The sequence below is a fragment of the Panthera pardus genome, unplaced genomic scaffold (genome assembly GCF_024362965.1).
Source record: "Panthera pardus isolate Hobbes unplaced genomic scaffold, ASM2436296v1 HiC_scaffold_24, whole genome shotgun sequence".
Lineage (NCBI taxonomy): Eukaryota > Metazoa > Chordata > Mammalia > Carnivora > Felidae > Panthera > Panthera pardus.
Window position 1 is genome coordinate 42,396,369 of NW_026526810.1, and position 22,548 is coordinate 42,418,916.

General features: G+C 34.4%; 1 protein-coding gene across 6 annotated transcripts in view; it reads right to left on the minus strand.

The window, feature by feature from the left end:
• Nucleotides 1–5,464: 5,464 nt before the first annotated feature.
• UNC13C (unc-13 homolog C) overlaps nt 5,465–22,548 on the minus strand; it is a 610,270-nt gene continuing 593,186 nt past the window's right edge. For all 6 annotated transcript variants that reach the window (XM_019442067.2, XM_019442063.2, XM_053889051.1 and 3 more), the window contains 3 exons: nt 12,767–12,859; nt 10,438–10,597; nt 5,465–7,305 (listed from right to left, as the gene is read on the minus strand). In XM_019442067.2, coding sequence (XP_019297612.2) covers nt 7,020–7,305; nt 10,438–10,597; nt 12,767–12,859 — 539 coding nt within the window. In that variant the 3' untranslated portion in view covers nt 5,465–7,019. The remainder of the gene's footprint in view (nt 7,306–10,437; nt 10,598–12,766; nt 12,860–22,548) is intronic.

Consider the following 22,548-nt stretch of genomic DNA (forward strand, 5'->3'; position numbering starts at 1 on the left):
TGACTATATTTCCTATGCTGTACCTTTTCTCCTATGACTTATTCATTCCATAACTGGGGAGCCTGTGTCTCCAACTCCCCTTCACCCACTTTTCTCAATCCCTCACCTCTCTTCCCTCTGACAACCGTCAGTGTTTGCTCACTGTATTTATAGGTCTGATTCTACTTTTTGTTTATTCATTTGTTTTTTTAGATTACACATTTAATGATACCATGTGATGTTGTCTTTCTCAATCTGACTTATTTCGCTTGTATAATACCCTTTGGATCCATTCACATTATTAGAAGTGGTAAGATTCCATTCTTTTTTATGGTTGAGCAATATTTGTGTGTATGTGTGTATGTGTGTACACATTTTTTTTATCCATTTATCTGTTGATGGACACTTGAGCTGCTTCTATATCTTGGCTATTGTAAATAATACTGCAATAAACATAGGGGTGCATATATCTTTTCAAATTAATGCTTTCATTTTCTTTGGGTAAATACCAAGTAGAAAAATAAAGACAGAGGTATCACAATTCTAGATTTCAAGATACACTACAAAGCAGTAGTAATTAAAACAATATGGTACTGCCACACAAAAAGATTCATAGATCAATGGGAAAAATAGATGGCCCAGAAATAAACCCATACTTATAATGGTCTATTAATCTATGACAAAGCAGGCAAGAATATATAATAGGGAAAAGACAGTCTCATCAAATGGTGCTTGGAAAACTGGACAGCCACATGCAAAAGAATGAAACTGGACCACTTTCCTACACTATCCACAGAATTAAGCCCCAAATAAAGACCTAAATGTGAGAACTAAAACCATAAAACTCCTAGAACATATGTAGTAACTTCTCTGCCATTGGCTGTAGCAATATTTTTTCTAGATATGTCTCCTGAGGTAAGGGGAACAAATACAAAAATAAATCATTGGAGCTACACCAAAATAAAAAGGTTTTACATAGCAAAGGAAACCATCAACAAAACAAAAAGACAATCTTCTGAATGAAAGAGGATATTTGCAAATGATATATCTGATAAGGGATTAATATCAAAAAATATGGAAAGAACTTATGCAATTCAACACCGAAGAAACAAATTATCCAATTAGAAATGGGCAGAGTACCTGGTGACATTTTTGTAAAGAAGACATACCAATGGCAAATAGACACATGAAAAGTCCGCAACATCAGTATTCATCAGGGAAATACAAATCAAAACAACAATGAGATAACACCTCACACCTGTCTGAATGGCCAAAATAAAAAACCAAGAAATGGCAAGTGCTCATGAGAATATGGAGAAAAAAGAACCGTCACACTGTTGGCGGGAACGTAACTTGGTGTGGTCACTGTGGAAAACAGGATGTTCCTCAAAAAACTAAAAATAGAAGTACCATATGATCCTATAATGTTACATTAAAATTTTTAAAAAATGTTTATTTATTTTTGAGAGAGAAAGAGAGCATGAGCAGGGGAGGGCAAAGAGAGAGAGAGACAATCTGAAGCAGGCTCCAAGGTCTGAGCTGTCAGCACAGATCCTAATGCAGGGCTCAACCTAAAGAACCGGGAGATCATGACCTGAGCCAAACTTGGATGCTCAACCAACTGAGCCACCCAGGCACCCCATAATGTTACATTTTAATAGACTACTCAACCATCAAATACCATAGCTACAAAAAATATGAAAATTAACTAATTTGGGTACCACTTTGATATATAATCATAATTTGGCCCAAATTGATTCCTTTGCTTTCTGAGGAGCACCCATGAGGACCAGTCTTAGAGAAATAAGAAGTGCCCCAGATAATTTACTGGGGTGGAGAAGAGAAAATAGCTTTAGGAGAATTAGCTTATCTGTGTTCCGTGTTCCCATTAGGCTATTAGCTGGCTGATATTAGACTAGTCATTACATTTCTCTTTCAGTTGCTTAATCTTAAGTGAAGAATTTTGATTAAATGATCTGCACAATTCTTCTTAGCTCTTAAACTTTATGATCTTTTCCAGGAAATAACAATGTAGATAGTTATGGCTTTAATGTGTAATAATCTTTCAAAGTTGTAGCCTAAATGCCTTTCTTTAAAGAAGGCAAAAGACCAGTGCATCTTAAGTCTTTTTATTTCAGCTTTCTCAGCTCCGGATTTTTGCAATTTAAAAAATCCAATTAATTATCTCTGTAAAGTGGTAGATATACCAATTAATAGATTGTCAAATTGGAATAAAAAATGATGCACACATGTGCTGTCTATAAGTGTCACACTATAAATATAGTGATGCAGATAGTTTAAGAGAAAAACAGTGGAAAAAACGTATACCTCTTAAACCCTAATTAAAATAAAGCTATTCTAATATCAGTTATTATAGACTTTAAATCAAGGAAAACTACCAGGAGAAAACAGTGACATTATGTAATAGGGTAAATTCACCAAGAAGACATCACAATGTGTATATACCTAACAACAGAGTTTCAAAATATACAGACCAAAACAGAAATGAAAAGATGAGTAGAAAGATTCATAATTATATTTGAAGACTTCACTTCTCTCACAGTAACTAATAGAATGAAGAGGCAGAAAATCAGTAGAATATTGAAGATTTGAAGAACACTCCCAATAAATTAGACTTGATTGTAGAGCTTCCTCCCAATAGCAGCAAAATACATTCTTTTCTAGTGCATGTGGAACACTCACCAGGCATATCTTGGGTAATAAAACAAATAGTATTAAACTTTAAAAAAGTGAAATCATAAAATTATTTATTTTTTAACTAGAGTGGAATCAAACTAGAATGAATAACAGAAAAATATTTGGAAAATTTCTCAAATATTTGGAAATTTAATAAGACATTTAAAATGTAACCCATAGATCAAAGAAGGTAGAAGGGAATTTAGAAAATATTTTTAAACTTAAAAAAATAAAACATATCAACATCGTGAAATAAATCTAAAGCAGTGCTTAGAAGAAAGTTTGTTGTATTAGTGCTTACATTTTAAAAGACACATGGTACCAGATTAATAATTGGATATCTCACTTTAATAAGAAGAAAAAGGTCCTCATCAAGCAGATGTAGGAAAATAATAAAGACAAAAACAGAAGAAAGTGGAATTCAGAGCAGAAAAACAAGAAAAATCAATGAATTCAAAGCTGTTCCTATTAAAAGGTAAATAAAATAGGTAAATCCTTAGTCAGATTGAACAAGAAATTAAGAGACAAGATATAAAATATCAATATAAAGATTTAAAGAGGGAAAATCAGTATAGATCCTACAAATATTAAAGGATAATTAAAGATACTCTAGGAACTTTACGTTCATAAATTTGATAGAGTAAAATGGAGCAGTTCCCTAAAAGACAAATTTAAACTCACTCAAGAAGAAATAGATAACATTAATAGTTTTATATCCATTAAGGTAGTTGAATTTGTTGTTTAAAACTTCAATAAAGAAGAAATCCAGATCCACATGTTTTTAGTGTTGAGTTGTACCAAATTTTAAGGGAGCATTTAAATCAGTTCTATGTAATCTCTTCCAGGAAGTAGAAATGGAGGGAACAACTCCCAGTTCATTTGAGGAGGCCATACACAGCCCGATACCAAAACAAGACAAAGACTTTACCAGAAAAGATAACTAGAGATCAATATAGCTCCTGAATATAAATGGAAAAAATATTCAACAAGCATGATTCTATGAATATGTCAAAACCTAAATGTATACCCACAGAGTATATGCAATTTAAAACATACACGATGTGTTTTTTTAATCAGTAACTAATCATTACTTTCTTTCTCTCCATTTATAAATCTTTGTAAATATACTTCCTGTTTCTAAGAAGTTATTCATCTCATTATGCATTATTTTATAAACTATTGAAGGAGGAAAACATCAAGTGAAATATAATGTGCCATTGCTTATAAAATGTATGTTGATTTCAGAGTTGTCATAATGTGAAAAAAAGGATAATTGAGAATACATTTAATGTGATATTTACAAACTGGAATTTATCCCCCATTAATATCCTATTATTTATTTTAAGAAAACAAACAGCAGCAGCCTTTTTGATTTTAAGAAAACAGAGGAAGCCTCAAACAGAGAGATCATCAATCTGTGAGGGTTGGGAGGCGGAGAGCAAGGAAGGGCCAGCTATTTCAGACAAAGAGCTGGAGTGAGGATAAACACAGGTAGTGCCACGCAAAACAGTCTCTTTCCTGCTGTGTCCAAGAGAACTGCACGTGGTTAACAAGGGAATCAGACAGCCGTCCAGGGATAGTTGCTGAATCCTGTATAAATGATTGTTCTTTTATTATTTAAGTGTAAAGATTAATGCTATTCCATTACTTCATGAAAAAGATAGTGTAGTCATGCCTTTGTATAAGCTAGAGAAATGAAAAGGAGAAAATAATGCTCACATCAAACATTTTTTTAAAAAAGGCCTGATGAAAAACATTAAGCTAGAATTGTCATTTATAAATGTACCTCATTTAAGGGAAATTCAATATATAAATTATCCTAGAAAGAGATGAATTAGAGCAGGTAGTGATGGGGACATCTGATTATTTAAATGATCATTCATCAGAACTCCTTTAAATAGTAAGTGCTCTGTTATGGTTTTAAGTACTTCATTTTGGCCAAATTTGATTTTCATGTCTTTCTTTAAGAACTTCTAATGTGAAGTTTAACTGTAGATGAGTAACAGAGCTTTGTCTCTTATCTACAATAAGAAAAATAAATTGCCACACATTTTAATGGATCCTACAGTTGACAGTGGTCGCTAAGAACTTCAGTGTTTTTGGGTATGTAAACACAACAGGCTTGGTGTTTTGGGAGAAACAACAAAGCCTGCAGAATTTAGAACTATTTCTAAATTACTACCTGTACTTTGTGTATTAATAAATAGACTCAATTCACAATGTCACCATTAGCATTTGATATATATGTATGTATTTTTAAAAGACAGAATAAATAGGTTCAATTAAACAAATACTAGGAAAAAATAATAAGCTCATAATTTTTTAAAGTGATCCATATGAACTCAGACTGCCATTTCTTCAGGAGTATTGTGCTTTATAACAGTGCACTCCTGAAAAGCCTAGGTCAGTGTTCTGTAAAATCACTGTAAGATAAATCTAGAATTAATCATTCAAAATAATAAAACAGTTTATAATAAGTTTTTAAGAATGTGGCTTGTTTTTATGTTGGGTGTTGTATTCTCCTCATGGGACTTAACAATATTCGGAGACACGGAGGTAGGTAGATACCTAAGTTTTTCCTTATTTTCAGTGTCATGATCTTGTAATATGTAGCTGTTTCCATGAATACAACTCCTGGAAAAAGTTTCTCAAATTTTAATGAGAGAGTAGAACCATATAATGTGAAAAGTGTTATGTTATATCCAGTAAAAAGGGTCTGGGGTTTTTCTTCCTAAGGAATGAAATTATGCTGTATAAATGAAATAAAAAGGCAGAAAATACAACAGTGTTATGTGTGTTCAATAAACATCCATTTATTAATGCATATGCCAGAGGATAGTATTGTACTATGCGTTTGAAGAAGTCATTAACAAAGCAATTGCCTAACAATTTAACATGAAATAGTGGATGTCTCCCGTATGTGTTTTTACATCCAGTAACAAAATGGTTCTGAGAGTCATGATACTATTCATTTCTGTCCTTAGCATATCAGACCAGCTTATTCACAAAACACAATCATTGTAACAGATTCTTGTTTCTGCATGTGTATGTTGTCCACTAACAGTTATGACCATAAGTACAATTACGAAGTACTGTTGTACAGCCAAGTATTTAGATACAGACTCTAAAAAGTCAAACCATAAAAACACAGAAAATGCAAATATTCATAAACTATTTCATAATGAAAATCCAATCTAGTTATTTTTTACGTACTAAGCTGTACTAAGTTGTTTTCTTATTGTATCTTATGCTTTTGTGCTCATAAATAACATAAATTACAAAATTAGAAGCGATTTCTCAGACCTTATTTTACATTTTTCATTAAATAGATGAAGACATGTCTTTTTGCTCCAGTGCAATATATAGTAATGCTGCATTCAGTACAAATTGTTGACTAGTTTTAAAAAGAAAAAAGCAATTAAATGATTATAGTGCTAAATAAAGAGATAGTCATAACTGTCAGAGGGAAAACACTAACAGTATAGTTACTTATTATAGGTAATTTGAAGAAACAAACCTTCCATTGCATTTCTAAACCCTTAATCCAATGACTTTCTAAAGAATGAAATTTGGTAAAGCCAAGACATAGTGCTAGATGGCAAATGCATCAACTTACCTTTTTTACAAATGTGATGTGACCTTGGCAGTTTTAAAGAACAAAGTTTTGTCAATATATCAAACATTGTTAACAAACTCTATTTAGCATTGCTTTGTATAAGTTTGCTTTAATAGCATTTCTTCACAGTGATATTTCAGAAAGGTTGGAAACTGGTCAGCATAAAATATTTCCCACCTTTTCTATTTTAATTTGTATGCAAAAATCATCACAATAGATCTGCAACTATAAAATTACAAACACTTTCTAGAAGTGACTGTTTTTCTAGTTATGATAGAAAAAGTTCTTTGTATGACATCTACAATGAGGTAAGTCTAAATAAAACAGAATGTGGGTAACAAATGCCTTCTGATCCATGGGCGATATAAGCTAATTTAAAAGACAATGGACAAACCAAAAACAAAACAAAACAAAACAAAAAACACCTAATTGTGTTTTAGTATGTTTAAAGGATGAGAACTGGTAATGAAATGAAACATTTTAAAAGATATGCTGGATATTTCACTTTACATCATAATTTTGGCACTTCATGGAACATTTATTTCCCAAAGACCAGAATTGGTATAAAAAGTTCAGCAAGTTTTCCACATACTTTGTGGACACTGAGTACTGGCAAACACTGAAACATAGTGAACTATTAAACATTCCCATGTATTTGCACATGCATGCAGTAGTCAAACAGTTATAGTTTATGAATTCTTGAAGATGATATCTTGCAGTATTTGTTTCAAGCACTCTCTTCAGCAGATCTTGTTTCAGATTTCAGTCTTACAAATTCTTTAGCCACGTCATCGTTGGTCCTCTGAGAGAGTATTCTAAGGATAGTCAAACCAGTTTCATCCAGGGAGACATTTTTCAGAAGGGGATACCATGCCCCGTAGCTTCCTTTTTCTGCTATGTTCTGTAGCCGAATTACCGTCATTCCGATAATTCTATCTTCTCGGGCGAAGCAGTAATCTTTAACTGATAGATGAAGTTCATAAGCCCCTGGCCGGTTTTCATTACCCAGAATGCTATGTGGATTAAAAAAGAGAATTTTGAGCAAAAATTTTACTTCACCTAGGGATCAATAAGGTTCTAAAATATTGTTGAAAATTTTATACATTCCTCAGAATACTATTTGGCAAATAGAGCATCATTGTGTTTTAATTCTGATGTAAATATCATTTACATTTTATGTAGATTGTTTTTACATAGATATTACTTAGCAATCTAATTTAAAAATTTCTTTCCCTAGATAAAAATAGGAAGTCAGTATGAATATACTTTACTATATTGATATTGAACATATTAATATAAACTTTAATTAAAATCTGTTATACTTAATTCTTGGAGGCATGGTCTTCTCACTGATTTGGGGTAGGATGGGGTTACTAGGGGGCTTGGCCAAGGTAAAGGGTAGTTCTTGCAAGAATTTCTATGCCAATTCAACATGAGTTATATTTTCTTTTCTTTACCTCAGGCTCCTGGATATACTATTATATCTAGGAGCCTTTTCTCTGGGGAATAAACAACACAGACTATCTAGCTAACACAGACAACAAGATTATTCACAAGATGCCAAATTAGATACAAATCTCCAGAGTAAATCAGTTCCAGTGGAGCGTGATGCTTCAATGCCAGTTCTTTCTGATGGCAACAGTTAGACACCTGTCAAGTGTGGGGCTGAGGGTGTCCTCCACTAATAACAACTTGGCAGTGCAGAACTGAACATAATGAAGAAGGCTGAGAGGTAATACACTGAGAATAATCCTCCCCTGCCCTTTATTTTACTTCATTCTCAGATATCCTTGACTTTCTAATGAATGCACATCTGTTCCTCAGCAGTAGAAGCTTCCAAATCCCTTCCTTTTCTAGGTGACTTTTTTTAGATCAAACATTTGCAGAGTCAAACTTTTGTTTCTTGGCAACACTGATAACTGAAGTGTGTACGCACTTCAGACACAACCGAAATAATGTGAAAGAAACTGGAAGCCTGATGAGTAAGTATAGAAGTGCAGAATATGATAGGAACCAGATCTTCTGAAGAATTAAAATGTATCATAATGCTGTCTTTTTCCCGGAATCATGGTCTTGGTACCTCACAGTGTTATATCTGAATGTTGTGTGATTCAAGTAATTCCTAGAAACTTAATTTAATCAAAATTTGCGTATAATTTAGAGAGATAGATATGTGGAATCTTGTGAGCTGGTTTATTAGGAAGTATTATGGATATGATTAATCTATTAGAGCCATTTTAATAGATGTGGTAGGTTGGCTAAGTTTAATGAGTGGTAACAGAGTTTAGTATTCAGAATTCAGGGTGCTGAAAAGTCTCTGGGAAACTAAGAATGTGAAACAAACAAGCAAAGAGGACCAAACCAGTGAGAAAGTATTTCGGTAAGCATGTGTGCATGTGTATGTAAACCCCAAGGTTTGGTGCGGTGTCCTCTCTTTGATTGTAGCTCAGCTCATCTAGATTCATGCAATTACATCTACATGCAGATGATTCTCAAGTTGTATCCAACAATATATGTGATACCTCTTCTGGAATGTACTACAGGCATTTTCAAATTAGTAGACTTAAAACAGTACTTGATCTCCTCATCTCTTGTCCCGATTCCCTCATCTCAGTAAATCACTGTCTACCCACTGCTTATGCCAAAAACCTAGAGGTCATCTTTGATTTCATTCAGTGCCAGATACTTGCATTTGCCTCAACTGGATATATTTTTCATCCTTCTCGTTGTACTTTGCAATAGAATGCTGACCTGTAAGGATTATGTCAATGAAGTTTCTTCATACTGAGGCTTCTAGTTGGTTTTGGCCACAAGGGAGGCACTTCAGGAAATCAGAAGTAATGATGAGAATAAGGTCAGAGTCTATTTCCCTGGCTCCTTTTGTGTGATGCTGCCTCTAGGATACTGTCCATCCCTAGAAGGCCATTACTCTTTTTGAGGGGCTGATGACATAGGAAATTTTTGTTTTCCCAGTTTTAGTAACCAGTCTTCCTCTCCTTCACGTACAGTAGGGGGAATAACCTGGCCACTCCTGGCCTCAGATTACATCACTATTGCTTATAGTCCTTCCATTATCATATCCTAGTAAATTCCTTTGTAAATAAGGCTATCTTGAATTATCCTAAATTCAATGTTTTCAGGAACCTAATCATATATTCTTTCTTTCATGTGCTACCTCGAGTCGACTGGAAGTTCTATAGATTCTACTTCCAGTACATACCTAGAATCTTTCCTCTTCTTTCCATCTCTCTACTATTTACTTCCACTTTCCTACTACCATCTGGTGAGTCAGTATTACCTCTTGCCAGAACTACTGCAATAGACTTCGAACTTCTCTTCACATGTTTGGTCTTGTTTCCCTATAATTATTATTTTTATACAGCAAACAGAATAATCATTTAAAGATATAAATGAGATCATTCATTTTCTTATCTGAAAATTCTTCAAGGCCTCCAATTAAACTTGTAATGTAATCTAGTCTTCTTTACCCTGACTGCAAAGTCCTGTGTCCCTGTACTCTGGTCAAGTCTTCAAACTCATTTCATCTCATTCCCTTGCCTACCGTATACTATTTCTTAAATATGCCAGGTGTGCTCCCACCTTAGTCTCTGCACTAGCAATTGTATTTGGCCTGAGATGCTCTCAACCCACATCCTTGCATGACTGGTTCTTTCTTTTTCCCCCTACAAGTTTTAATTTAAACACCACATGCTCAGAGGGGCTTTTGCAAACATCCAATCTAAGCACCCAATCAACCAATCTATTACATCAGCCTGTTTCAATTCTCTATGTAGTAGTCACTATCAAGTGATAACTTTTTGTTTATTTGTGATTTGTTTACCATGTGTTCCTCACTTCTAGAGAGTAACTTCCATGAGAAGAGAGACCTCCTGTTATATATACCAAAGTCCTAGAATTTGGCCTGATGCATAGTAGACACTGAACAGCTGTTGAGCAGTGGGAGGAAAGTAAAATCATAGCTGTCTTAATTTGCCAGGGATGAGAGATCAACAGGAATACTTAAAACTATAGGTTTTGCTTTCCTTAGCAAAGCCCAGTGCCATTCCTACCCTAAACAGCTTAATATGTTTAAGATGTACAATAGCTATTGCCTGGCTGAATAGATGAGTCGGGTGAGGACTTACAATTGAAATGTTTCATTGTACTTGGGTGACCATGTGTTGCTTTTTGTCTTTGTGCCTTGTTTTCTCTTCTTGTCTCCAAGGTTGGGTCCCAGTATACAAACTTCCACAAAGGGCCTGAACATTGCAGTGGTCTGCCAGTTAAGATCATTAATAGCAATCACTAAAAACCAAAAGAGGAAAGGAATACTAAATGTTAGCAAACAAATGTGTGGAATCTTAGCCTCCCCTTTGGTCCTCAGAGTAAACTTTTAAAAAAATGATGTATCAAACCATAGCTTGAACTTGATAGTGCCCTTACTCCATTGATAAGAAAATATCCTTGAAGAACAAACAATTTACTCTCTGGAATGTACTTGATTTAGCTTTAAGCTCTAAGCTGTGTGGCATTGGTATGGTAAAAAGTTAGTTGTAATTCAAATGTCATTTGTTACTACTGAAATGTTATCATTCCTCTCAGTTAATTAAGCTCTATTGGTTAAGTAAAAATGTGATGTTTTTCATATGAAAAATGAAGACATGTTCATGAACTACCTAGAAAATATACAGAAAATAAAAAATAGTTTAAGATAAAGTCTATAATTTTATCAGTAAGAGTAAATGACTTAATACATTGGTACATATACTTTCAGTATTTAATTACTTTATATACAGAATGGGATCAATGTAATATAGTCACATATATGTGTGTGTATGTGTGTATATATATATGTATACATATATACATATATATTATAATATTTTATAATTTATATATTATTTATGTAATACATATATATATTTAAAGTCTATCATGGATAGCTTTCTCATTAATTATATATGTTCCAATTAACTATATGGATATTCCATTCTGTATTTAACCAGTCATCTATTGTAAATGTTATGGCTGTTTCCTAATTTCAGGCATCATAATTCTTCAGTGTAGATTCTCATATGTATACTTTTGTTCATCCTTTGAAAATCTTTTAAAAAAGTATATTATAATTAAAATAGTTAAGTAGAAGTTTCATAAAACTTTGGGCATTTGATAAATAGAGTCAAAATATTTTTGAAAAATATTTAAAGACTGACATGTGTAGGTAGGCATTCCCACTTACCAATACCGTACATAATCTTTTATAGACTATAGCAGTGTTACTTTTATAATGCAAACATACACTAGGTAATGCAGTTTTAAATGTGTTAGAAGGACATGGTTCTTATTAAGGTGGATAATGTGACTAAGTCTTTAATGATATAAAATAGAGAATATGGTTCTATGGAGCAAAATATTAACCATTAAATTTCACCTTAAAAATGACCCAGCGTTCAGATTGTATTTTTGCAGTGTAAAACCAATAGACTGAACTAGTCATTAAAAAAAAAAAAAAAAAAAAAAAAAGTTTTGGAAATCACGTAGAAAAAGAAGTAAATAGGTAAGTAATGTGAATAGTAATGATGAGGGAGCTTGAGGAAAGCTGAGGGCAAAGTGCAGGCTAACAGAACCCCTTCCCCAGGTGGGACTCGTATGACATTCCTGGACACTCCCAGCTACACCAAAACAAGAAAGGACATAAACAAACAAACAAACAAACAATCCAAAACAAAAAAAAAACCCACAAATGGCTAAACTGATGGGCATCTCCACCAGTTAACCAGAAAAATGCAATCCTATCAATAGGCCCAAGTCTAGGAACTCCCTTCTGTCTTAATGTTAATTCCTTGCTAGAGGGAAAAACAACCTTAGCTTGGCAATAGCCAGGACTGCAGTAAGTCTTTAGCATGTGAAAGTCTCTTTGGAAACTCCTACTTGACTTTATCTCCCCCAACTCCATAAAAAGATCACCCCCACACTTGCAGTGCAGCTCTTTCTGCCCATAGGCCCTGTCCTTGTGCTTTAATAAAATCACCTTTTTACACCAAAGACCTCTTCAAGAATTCTTTCTTGGTCTTTGCCTCTGGACCCCACAAACCCCCATCTCCCCAAAACCTCATCAGTAAGCATAAAGTGACCTAACATATAAAATTTCACAGGTTAAGGAGCCAATCATAGCAGCAATCTTCAATGTATATTCTAGCATCAACTAGAGACAATGTTCAATGTATATAGTTTTGACATGTAATCAACAGTGTATTTAAACCATTTAGATATTTCACATAATATAGACTAAATATCTGTGCCATTGATTTTTTTCAGTTTTAGATCAAATGTTCTGGTTTCAGGAAAAAATTGTGAGCATGTCCTAAAATCATTAAATATTTTTAAAAATAAATCTCAGAAAAAAATTGTATTTTTTATATTATTACAAAGGTTAAAATCTACTAGACTGATGTATCTGGACTCAATATATACCTTTTACAGTGACTTTATGCTCTCCAGTTCCTGGGGTAGTGGTGATGTCCACATGAACAGAAATCTGACCCACTGAATCTTTGGAGGGGCGACCTGCAAACAAACAGATATTTACTGGCTTGAACTTTCAGACTACTTTAATAATAGACATGCACATTTTCTGCATTAGGGACTTTAAAGTGTGTTCATGGAAATGAATGGTTCTTTTCATTAATAGCACATAATAGGTATTGATAAATGTTCCCTAACTTGCTATGGAGATGTGAGGCTTTGGTATAATCATTTTGAGCCCGCTGAGCTAAACTTTCATATGGTCCACAGATATCATAAAATACCTTGTTAGTATAGTAGTATTACCATTAAAAGAACTTGCAGTTGCTTACTAAGCACTTAATTAAGCTCTATTTGTTGCTTATGGACAAAGATGTATTATTGCTTTTCATTCCTGTAAGAGCTTTTCTACAAAATGCCATGCCAAAGCACTGGGGCCACCAAGATGGCTTTGTAGAACACCTGCTTTCATGAAGTCCGAAGCAGTCCAGGAGAGACCAACCTATGAACACATTGCTGCAACATAGCGTATTAAGTTCTATAATGTATATTTGCAAGGTCTATTCATGGAATAAAAACGCATAGTCTATCTCCCCTGGTAAAGGTTAGTGAAGGGTTAACATGCTATACTGGAAAGTGCCTGTGATTTGGTGTCAGATACATTTGAATTCAAATCATAATTATATCACTACTGATTCGCTGATCAGAATTTGACACTTTCTCCAGTCTGTTTTCTTATTTGTAAAAAAGGGATAATAACAACAACCTCTTAATATATACACATCTATTAACATGTGTGAACATACATATTTTTCCCCACAAATAGGAACACATGTTCTATCCTTAGGATTACCCCTATTTTTTCACCTAAAACTATGTTATTAAGATGATTCCATTTCAGTATGTATAATCCTTTGTTCTTTAATATACCCTCGGATATTACAGCACTAACTATGATGTAATTGTTCAATGAGTACTTGCATGAAAATAAATCACTGAAAGGTTTACAAATAATTAAAACATTAAAATATTTAAAACATTTAAAATAATGTTTGACCTTTATTCCATTATATGAATATATCATAATTTAGTAAAACATAATTTGGTTTCCAATCTTTTGCTATTATAACCAAACTATAAAGAATACTTATTATTCATAAGTTTATATGTCTTCTTTGGGAAAATGTCTATTCATGTCTTCTCATTTTTTAATTGGATTATTATTATTTTGGTATTGAGTTGTGTAAGTTCTTTATATATTTTGGATACTAACCCTTTATCAGCTATGACATTTGCAAATATCTTCTCCCATTTACTAGCTTGTTCTTGCGTTTTATTGATTGTTTCCTTCACTCTGAAGAAATTTTTATTATGGTGTAGTCCTGATAGTTTATTTTGGCTTTCTTTCCCTTGCCTCAGGAGACATATTCGGAAAAATGTTAATAGAGTCAACATCAGAGCAATTACTGCCTATGCTGTCTTCTAGGATGTTTACGGTTTCGGGTCACACATTTAGGTCTTTAATCCATTTTGAGTTTATTTTTATATATTGTATAAGAAAGTGGTCTCATTTCATTCTTTTGCATGTAGCTGTCCAGTGTTTCCAATACCATTTGTTGAAGTAATTGTCTTTTTCCCATTGGATATTCTTTCTGCTTTGTCAAAGATTGACCGTATAGCTGTGGTTTATTTCTGGGTTTTCTATTCTTTTCCATTGATCTATGTGTTTATTTTTGTTCCAGTGCCATACTGTGAAGATGACTATAGCTTTGTAGTATATCTTGAAATCTGGGATTATGATGCCTCCAGTTTTGTTCTTTTTCAAGATTGTTTTGGCTATTCAGGGTCTTTTGTGATTCCATATACATTTTAGGATTATTCTAGTTCTGTGAGAAATGCTGTTGGTATTTTGATGGAGATTGCATTAAATCGTTAGATTGCTTTGTGTAGTATGCATATAATACTTGTTCTTACAATCCATGAACTATCCCATAGAGATCTTAACAATTTATCCTCTCATATGCAATATATGAGATTAACAGAATCTTAACTTTTTGTAAAAATAAATGGCTAATGACCAAAGCTGGAAATAAAAGTTCTAAGAGACTTCCAATTTCTACCTTCAGAGAATCACTTTCGGGCCAGAACCTCTCAACAGGACCTGCTAAGAGCTAGTTCACCACAAGGACTTCACTCCCTGCCCCCCACCCATCCCATTCCTCTGATAATAAAAGGATTGAAACAAAGAAAGGGAGGGGAGGATAGGAAATGCTTTCTTTACCTGGTAAAGGGAAGAAAACTCCAAGACAAATACTCCTAAACCTAGGAAGTGCTAGCAAGCTGGTCATTTCATTTTTGAATTAGTGGTTTCCTTAGCAGACAGTATGACCTGACCAAAATGGGGGGACAACCAGCCACAGAGTGTGCCTGGACTATCTCTTTAAAATTAATGGTTCCATGATAATGTTAAAAGTAGATGTGCTTGTTAACTTCCATTTGACTCTACAAATTCATTTTCTACCCTTCTCCACACTGCCCTCTGCCCTCAGAGGCTGACAATTTCAGTGATGTCTCTACACTCTAGTGTCTATTTGGGTCTGGCCAATGGGAAGTGCTGGCAAAACATGAAAAGGAGGGAAGAGGGTTCAGGTATTTTTTTCTTTAGTCTCCTTCCTGTGGGTTCACCTTGTGCTGGCAAAATCCCACAACCAAATATCACAGTTCCCCTCCATCTGCTCTCACTCTGTGACAATATTTTTCCTGGTTCTAGCTGCTGCTTCCTCTCTTGTTACTGTTAATGCAAGGAGTAGTTCAATAGGTCACTATTCCTTTTGGTTTCTTTATATCCCTTGCCCATAACTTTCTACATACTTTCTTTATTAAATCCTTTCCAAAAAATCTCAGTTAACCTGAGTCCCTCAGTTCCTGCTGGGACTTTGGTTAACAGAGTTCACGTTTTTTGATTTGCTCATAATTTAAATGAAAATGCTTCTGGTATTTTCCCAATAGTTTGTTTTGTGGAACAATGAGACAGTCTTTGGGAGGAGGAGTAGAGCTTAAAATAAAGACACTACTTAACCACTATTATTGTTATGGATTTTACAAGGGAGAAAATCCTGAAGGAGGGTCCTGAAGGCTGAGTTGAAATTCATCTTTTAGACAAAGGGGCTAAAGGAGATAGCATGAGCACACATGTGGAAGCATAAGACAGGATAGTGGGTCCTGGAAACTGCAGGTAGTTCAGGATGGATGGAGCATAGATGAAGGAGTAGCAAGAGGAAACCTTAAAGAAAATCTTGGTATCTTGAATGCCATTTAGAAGTATTTAGACATTATCCCAGAGCTGCTGAGAAGTCTCTTTAGTTTTTGGCCATGAGTGGCACAATCAGATTTATTTTTAGAAATAATTCTTCTCATTTGAGTAAAAGATGGATCATTCTCATCACTACATTCTCTTGTGGAAAGACTCACACCTACATCTCACTGTACCATGTATCGAGTCCTAAAAACCCAGTGCTTTCCTAGGATGCTTTTTTAAAAAAATTTATTTTGAGAGAGAGAGACTACATGTGAGCAGGGGAGGGGGAGAGAGAGGGAGAGAATCCCAAGCAGGTCCTGCACTGTCAGTGCAGAACGCCATGTGGGGTTTGAACTTACAAACCATTAAGATCATGACCTGAGCTGAAATCAAGAGTCAGACGCTTAGCTGAGCTACCCAGGCACCCCTCCTAGGATGCTTATGATGATCTTTTAGTTAATCTGTGTTGTTGGTCCATGCTGTTCTCATGAGCCTAATTCTTGAAAACTTTCTTCATGTTTTCACCAAGACAAACCACATGTTGGGAATACCCTTTATCCATTATCCTATGAAGCCCTGTCCAAACACCTCTACTACAAAAATATTTTCATTTTTTGTCCTATAAATAATCTGCACTTGTGATTTCCTCAAATACTATAAAATCCTGGGCACTGGAATCAGACTGCTTTGATTATGAAGATGCTCTCAGTCACTGAGATAACACTTAATTAAAATTCCATGGACTTTCATTTTCTTATTTTTAAAGCAGGGATAAAACCACTTACCTGACAGCATTGCGGTGAGGTTAAAAAGAGATAATTTAAAAATGTATATAGACTATATTGAGTCTTGCATTTAACAGCTGCTAGTAAATGGTTTCAAGTTTATTATGATAATAATTCAATTCTTAATAAGAGAATATTTCAAAGTTGTTAAATTCCTTGAAGATTCATGCATAATTCCCACATACAAAAATTATGGAAAAAAATCCATGGATATTATGATTATCTAGATCAAGGACTCTAAGTAAAGAACTCCAGAGTGATGGACATTCTGCCCAAAAACTTTGGAATTCTCCTTTCTTCACTAAGACTTTCTGGGTTGAATAGAATAGAGATAGCAGATATGTAGAGCCCTCAAATGTCTAATAGGGAAAACTCCCTCTTTATAATGTGAAATGTTTTATTAACCGAGAATCTGGTGAAATGAGTTTTCTTGATTAATAAAAATGTTTTGTCTGTTTTTTTCACTATTGTTGAAATCACAGTCCATGAGAAAAGGCCTCTGAGCAACATGGAAAATTCATCCAAGTTGCATATTTGCCTCTTGTTTCACTAAGGATCAGAGCCCGATCAGTGTCTGGGTTTGTGGTTAAAACTTTTACGGATCATCTTCTATGTATTCTATGAGCAGTGATGCAGCAGTGGCTGGTTTCTTCCCACAGTAAACATCATGAAATGATGGTCAGGCAAGTTACTGATTTAATGTGTTTGTAAGTGCAAAAGCCTTCCATCAAAGCACTCAACAGGAGGTGTCATTTCTTCGTTTGAGTTTCTAATCACCAAGTAATTTAAAGTCTTTAATTGTGTTGTTATAGAATTTGAGAGATTTCTATGGTAGAAAATAGAAAATTCTAGCAAGGAAACTGGGTTTCTGTCTGCTGTCCTTATTTGGAGGAAAATTTTTATGCTCTTTTAAAACAACAGCTTAAGAAACTTGCCTAAAACCTCTTAAAAGGTACTGTTTAAATGCACAGATACAAGTTATCCCCTTTTACAAACTGCTTTTCTTCAGTCTTCTTGTACATGCTGTGTGTGTGTGTGTGTGTGTGTGTGTGTGTGTGTGTGTGTGTGTTTCCTAAGGAGATAGGGACAGCTGCATTGGGAAGAAAAATAATAATAAAAATCATACTTATATACTCAGCGGTACCTGAACACTTCTGTGAAACTGCCTGGGTGGAAACATTTACTAGACTCTAAAAATACACATTTCCTTTTCTTACACAAAATGTGAAATTTACTGCTCAGTTAAGTCAAACATAGGCATGAAAAATACAAGGGTCACATTAGTGTCACAGCCCTAAACAAATGGAATTAGGAAGGAACTAGTTTAAAAGGGTTTTTCATTATTGCCATTATTGCTTTAATAGTTATGCTATTCACGATTGTCACTTAAGGACTCCAGGTCCTGCATCCATGGCCAGGTGTTGATACCACTCCCTAGCAACCAGGTTATACCTGGTAATGTAGTTAATTATGCAGATTTTTTCCTTCCTAACTACATTCCATAGGGGCAGGAAACCTCTATGAATAATTCATACCTTTTATCTCCAATTATATAATAAATTTATGGTATTCTTTTGATAGGTACTAATGACCAATTCCTTGATTAAATGTGCAAGCAGTCCTCACTTTGCAGTGTGATATGCCCAGATTTCATTTCCCAGGGTTTAATTAAATAACCTCCCTCTCCCAACAAACAGGTTCAGATTTCAGCTACCATGGTATAGAAAATGTGTATCACTGCATAAGGAACAAATATTCTTGCTAGTATTTTAGTCCACAAATCACAACCTAAATAACAGATCTGTCATCAGTAATCAACTACGTTGCTTCTTTCAAAGTCTGGTAGTGTTCATCCGTTCAGTTTACACACAGCAAGGGGTGTAGGTGTGTTGCTGCCTTGATTCCCAGTGATAAACCCATGTCATATTTTACAAACATGGATGATCAAAAGAGGGAATCGGTCAGCAAAGATGAAAGTGCAGCAAAGAAAGAAAAAGTGGTAACACTGGAGTGGAATTTGCATAGAATGTAAACTAGTTAGTTGACAAGATTACAGAGCTTGGGAATGTTGACACTACCACCAATGGGGAGACTAGAGAAGCAGCTGGGAACTCAGCGAAAGTGAACTTACTGACATAAATGAACAAGGAGATGAAGATGTCCTGGTGGAAGTGACACTAGAGGAAAAGCCTCATATTAAAGGAACTCTGGGACGTTATGACATTGCAAGTAGAAAGGATAAATTATCAGTAATGGATCCGGACTTTGGAAGGAGGAGGACATTCCACCGAGGCACATGGTGAGAAGAAACTAGTTCTCACTAGTCTTGATAAGACTAGTGAGATTTATTCAAACTAGTCTTGATAAGATTTTAAAAAGAAATAAAACACTTTAATTCGCAATGTTTCTAGTATTTCCAATTACAGTGTATTAAGTGTTTTACTATTCATTTTCCTATACATTTATAACTGACAGTAAAAGGTTTTGTGTCTTTTGACAAAATGTTTTCAGAAGTCATGAATAAATCCTAATTTTCCCTATTAATTAGCAAAATTGCTTTGCAGAGTTGCAGTTTGTTCAGTAAAGTGGGGACTGTGTACATATGGTTGAATTGATTCATTTACTACTTTTGCAGGTGCTGAAACTATAGAAGTTGCTTACTTAAGTGAGATGTAAGTTACATGTGTGTTATACTTTGCAATACACTTTTCCTCCCATCTGGCAGGTTTGGTTTGCCATAGCCTTGAATCTGATTGTCTAGCATTTGTACTCAGTGAAATCTGTTGGTTGCCTATCCCAGGATAAAAGAAAGGAATTAAACAAAAGCATTTTCAAGTTGAAGAAAATATATATTGATCAGGCAGTTATTTCTCAAACAGGGAAAGGAAGCATATAAGAGATCCCATTTCCCATGGAATGGAATATAAAAATCACCTAATATGGTGGTTTTTATTCATTTATTTAACAATTTTTATGAGCACTGAATGAGAATTTAAATACAGGCTATGCCTGTTACATAATCCTGACTATTCAAAATCCATAGGAATTAGACGATTGTGTCTCAAACCAACACGTGGGCTTCTGAAATGTGTCCTTTGTCACAAACATTAGTAGGTCACGATTACCAAGCTTTCCACTTCAGGAATGAGTACAGCTTATGTGAATAAACATTGGCATGGTGGAGGATGAAAGAATTGCTTGCTTTATTTGAAGTCTTTTTTAGAAGAGCAGCTTTTGAGGATAAAAGATCCTAATTACTATCAGATTATGATATACCATTATAACTCTAAAAGAGGTAGCTTCTCATCCTCCATAGTTTTTGCATATTCTGGGAGGGAATAAATAATACTGTAAACATTTAATAATGATTATTCATGTGATATTTTAAGTCGATAATTACCCCTACGTCCTCAATAAGCATCTTGTAAAATATTAGTTGAAAATATTATAGCTTCTCAAGTGACTCCTATATATTAGCCAAACCGCCTAAGCCTCTCAGAAGCGGGGTTGAATCTGTTCCCATGGATTTTGGCTGGAACTCTCAAAGGGGGAGGGGCATGAGGACTTCATGAGGGACAACCATTCTGGCAATGTCACAGTTGAATATCAGAGCTGGCAGGTTTGTGACTCCAGGTGGGAGAGTAGCCTACTTCCCTTGAGTTGTTAGACATCATCAAAGATGGTAAATAAAGATGGTAGATAAAAGATGGTAAATAAAACCTTTAGGATATGTTTTAAAAAAAAAAAGATGGGGGTTGAATAAACCAGGAAGTGGCTTATTGACTTGAACCTGTATCCTTCTCTTACCCCTTCTTGGGCTTTCCTCCTGTTTATTCCCTGTTCTTTGCTCATTAACTCCACAGTGTTTAATATATATTTGAAGAAGTTCATGGTAATTATAATAGGTAATTATAATGGTTATAATATATAACCATTTATGTTTGGCAGACATTGTATTAAGTGCATTAGGTATAAGATCTTGCTTTGATATTAGATAAAGGTAATGCATATATTTTACAGATAGTAAAACTGGGGCCTAGGGGTTCCTTGTCCAAATCACTAAATGGAAAAATTGGGATTTGATTTCAGATCTCTGGCTAATAGGGTACAGTATATCCCATGCTTATTAAATAGCTTCTTTTCTTCCCTCCCACCTCTGTCACATCAAAAAGAAACAGCAAACTCTGTCTTGGTGTTTTGTTTTGTTTTGTTTTGTTTTATGGCATTTAAAATCTTGCTGAACTAAAATGCAGTAAAGATGTGAAATGAAAGATAAACACCATACTACATAGATGGATAGCAAATGTGTATGTAAGATTATATGTTTTTATGTGACAGCATTTAGCTTGCATTGGTAACTTTTTATTTTAAACTCCCCAGTATTTTACCCATTAAACTTCATAGTAATCATTCAAATGTATATTTAAATTAATTTTGCTTCTTGGAACAATATGGTTTCTTAGATCTTTGTGCTTTATCTTTAAACTTATTACTGATCGAAACATATTCCTGCTTTACTTCAGTGAGTTTCCACAGCTAAAACATGCTGAAGTGTGTTGCTGTGAAATTCATCAGTGATTAATAAGTTTTGAAATAAGTGTCAAATCTTTGAATTAAGTCACTGTGCTAGCCGGGTAGCCTTTTAGAATTGTTTTGGAAAAAAAAATTGTTTTGGAAAGTTTAGTTATTTTAACTTGAAATATTTTAGGACTGAGGGGCACCTGTGTAGATCAGTCACTTGAGCATCTGACTCTTGATTTCTGCTCAAAGCATGATCTCACAGTTCTTGGGATCGAGCCCCATGTCAGGCTCTGTGCTGAGTGCAGAGCCTGCTTGAGATTCTCTCTCTCCCTCTGCCCTCCTCTACTTGCTCACATGCATGCTCTATCTCTTTCTCTCTAAAATAAAAAAGATACATTTTGAGATTGAAAAATATGAATAGTTTTTAAAATAAAAGGATGTTAGATCTAAACAGGGCCTTAGGGACTATTTGATCTATGCACCCCTAGCTGCAAATGTTGGATGTATCAGTGACCAAATAGTGCTGAGAAGTGGCTATTTATCTTACTGGTTTACCTGAATGTATTACCTGAATAGGTCATTTTCTTTGAGAATGAATAAACATACAAAACTTAGTAAGGGGTTTCTGAAGAACAAAATCTATAGCATAAGAAAAGGGTAACAATATCTCAAGGACTCAAAGGAGAAAGACTATCACTAGAAATGATGTTCCTGAAGAAACCGGTATAAAAAGTGGAGCCATAATAAAAAGTAAATTTTTGGAGCTAAAAGATTCCAAATTTTTAAACAATTCAGTTTGTTTCAGAAAAATAAAGCAAAAAAATATATAAAGGTAAAAAAAGGAGAAGAAAGAAGAAGACGAGTAAAAAGAAGAGGATAAAGAAAAGTGAGAGGAAGAAAGGAGGAAGAGGGGGTGAAGAAATATATCCAAGAAGAAATGGGAGAGAATTTCAGCTGGCCTTTATTTTTCCTCACAAAATAAAATTCAGAAGGAAATGGAACAATGCCTACAAAGTTATGAAGGAGTCTATGATCCTAGAATTTTAAATCTAGCCAAGTTGTTTCTCAGGTGTGAAAGAAACAAATTAATGTGCAAAAATTCAAGAGCTAAGAACCTTTTTTATATT